This window comes from Cetorhinus maximus, unplaced genomic scaffold, assembly GCF_964194155.1.
Source record: "Cetorhinus maximus unplaced genomic scaffold, sCetMax3.hap1.1 HAP1_SCAFFOLD_4310, whole genome shotgun sequence".
Taxonomy (NCBI): Eukaryota; Metazoa; Chordata; class Chondrichthyes; order Lamniformes; family Cetorhinidae; genus Cetorhinus; species Cetorhinus maximus.
This window is the reverse complement of record NW_027600214.1, coordinates 13,792-15,785: the sequence shown is the minus strand read 5'-3', so window position 1 is coordinate 15,785 and position 1,994 is coordinate 13,792. Positions and strand designations below refer to the sequence as shown.

At 72.1% G+C, this 1,994-nt stretch overlaps 1 protein-coding gene across 1 annotated transcript; it reads left to right on the top strand.

The window, feature by feature from the left end:
- The first annotated feature begins 434 nt into the window (after positions 1–434).
- Positions 435–1,663, top strand: LOC144678454 (uncharacterized). Its single transcript, XM_078538228.1, has one exon. The coding sequence runs from the start codon at positions 437–439 to the stop codon at positions 1,661–1,663; it is 1,227 nt and encodes a 408-aa protein (XP_078394354.1). The 5' UTR covers positions 435–436.
- The last annotated feature ends 331 nt before the right edge of the window (positions 1,664–1,994 follow it).

Sequence of the window (1,994 nt, the reverse complement as noted above, 5' to 3'; positions counted from 1 at the left end):
AGAGGATTCGTCCGGGATTAACGTTCCTGGGATACAGTTCCAGCTCCGGAGAGAGACAGAGAGAGAGGATTCGTCTGGGATTAACGTTCCTGGGATACAGTTCCGGCTCCCGGAGAGAGAGAGAGAGGATACGTCCGGGATTAACGCCTGTGGGATAGTATTCCGGCTCCGAGAGACAGAAGGAGAGACTGCGGATTATTCCAGGATTAACGCTCCTGGGATTCGGTTTCGGCTCCGAGAGAGAGAGAGAGAGAGAGAGAGAGAGATTGAGGGAGTCTGGAATCATCCGGGATTAACGCCCTTGGGATAGGGTTCCGGCTCTGAGAGAGGGAGGGAGGGAGAGAGGGAGAGACAGAGAGAGAGAGGGAGGGAGAGACAGAGAGAGGGAGGAGGAGGTGTCCGGGTTTGCCCTCCCGGGGCTCGCCGCGGGGAGGCGATGGCGGCCGGGCCGCTGGACGGCGCCGCGCGGGGTGTCCCCGCCCCCTCGGGGCCGGAGGGGAGGCCGTTCCGGTGCTCCGAGTGCAGCAAGGCCTTCCGGCTCTCCACCAACCTGCTGCTGCACCGCCTGACCCACACGGGCCAGAAGCAGTTCCGCTGCGCCGACTGCGGCCGGGAGTTCAACCACGTCTCCAACCTGCGGCGGCACCGGCTGACCCACGGCACCGGCACCAGCGGCGAGGGGGGCCCCGCCCCCTTCGCCTGTGCCGAGTGCGGCCGGGCCTTCCGGCTGGCCGCCTCGCTGAGGGCCCACCGCCTGGCCCACGGCGGCGAGGCCCCGCTCCGGTGCTCCGAGTGCGGCAAGGGCTTCGGCCACGCCGCCAACCTGCGGCGCCACCGGCTGGCCCACGGCGGGGCCCGGCCCTACCGCTGCCAGGCCTGCGGGGCCGCCTTCGCCGATAGCTGCCGCCTGCTGGCCCATCTGCGCACCCACACCGGCGAGCGGCCCTTCCGGTGCGCCGAGTGCGGGCGGGCCTACACCCAGGCCGGCAGCCTGCGCCGCCACCGCCTCGCCAGCCACGAGGGCGAGCGGCCGCACCCCTGCCCCAGCTGCGGCAAGCCCTTCGCCGACCGGGCCCGGCTGAGGGCCCACCTGCGGACCCACTCCGCCGAGCGGCCCTACCCCTGCCCGGAGTGCGGCCGCGCCTTCCGCCAGCCCTCCCACCTCTGGAAGCACCGGCGGGCGCACCGGGGCGAGCGGCCCTACCCCTGCCAGGCCTGCGGCAAGGCCTTCGCCGACGGCAGCCGGCTGCTGGCCCACCTGCGGACCCACACCGGCGAGCGGCCCTTCCCCTGCCCCCGGTGCGGCCGCCGCTTCGGCAGCCCCAGCCACCTGCTGGCCCACGGCCGCACCCACACCGGCGAGCGGCCCTTCCCCTGCCCCCGGTGCGGCCGGCGCTTCGGCGACGCCGGGGGGCTGCGCCGGCACGCCCTCACCCACACCGGGGCCCGGCCCTTCCCCTGCCCGGACTGCGGCAAGTCCTTCACCCAGGCCGGCAACCTGCGCCGGCACCGGCTCGTCCACGGGGCGGCCACCGCCTCCACCGCCGACGCCGACGGCGGGCGCCCCTTCGCCTGCCACGAGTGCCGGAGAACCTTCGCCCAGAAGCGCTACCTCACCGCGCACCGGCGCTCCCACCACCACCACCACCACGCCGGGAAGTGAAAGAAAGGGGGACGGGGGGGAGGTTTCGGTGATGCGGGACCACCGTGGTTTTTGCCCTCCATGGGATCGCCCTGTGCGGCACTCACTCCCCGCCCCCCCCCACCGCCCGGCAGCTCCGGCTCGTCCACCGCGGGAGCCCTCGTCCCGTCTTTTCGTCTCCTCCTCCAGGACTCCAGGCCGTTCCCGACGATCCTCCTCTCCCCCCCACCACCCCACCACCGTCTCCCGCCCTCCGTAAAGTTCGGCTCGTCCCCGAACTCTGCTGCTCACCCCCCCTCCCCCCTCCCTCCCTATCTCTGTAACCTCCTCCCTCCAGCCCCTACAATTCCCA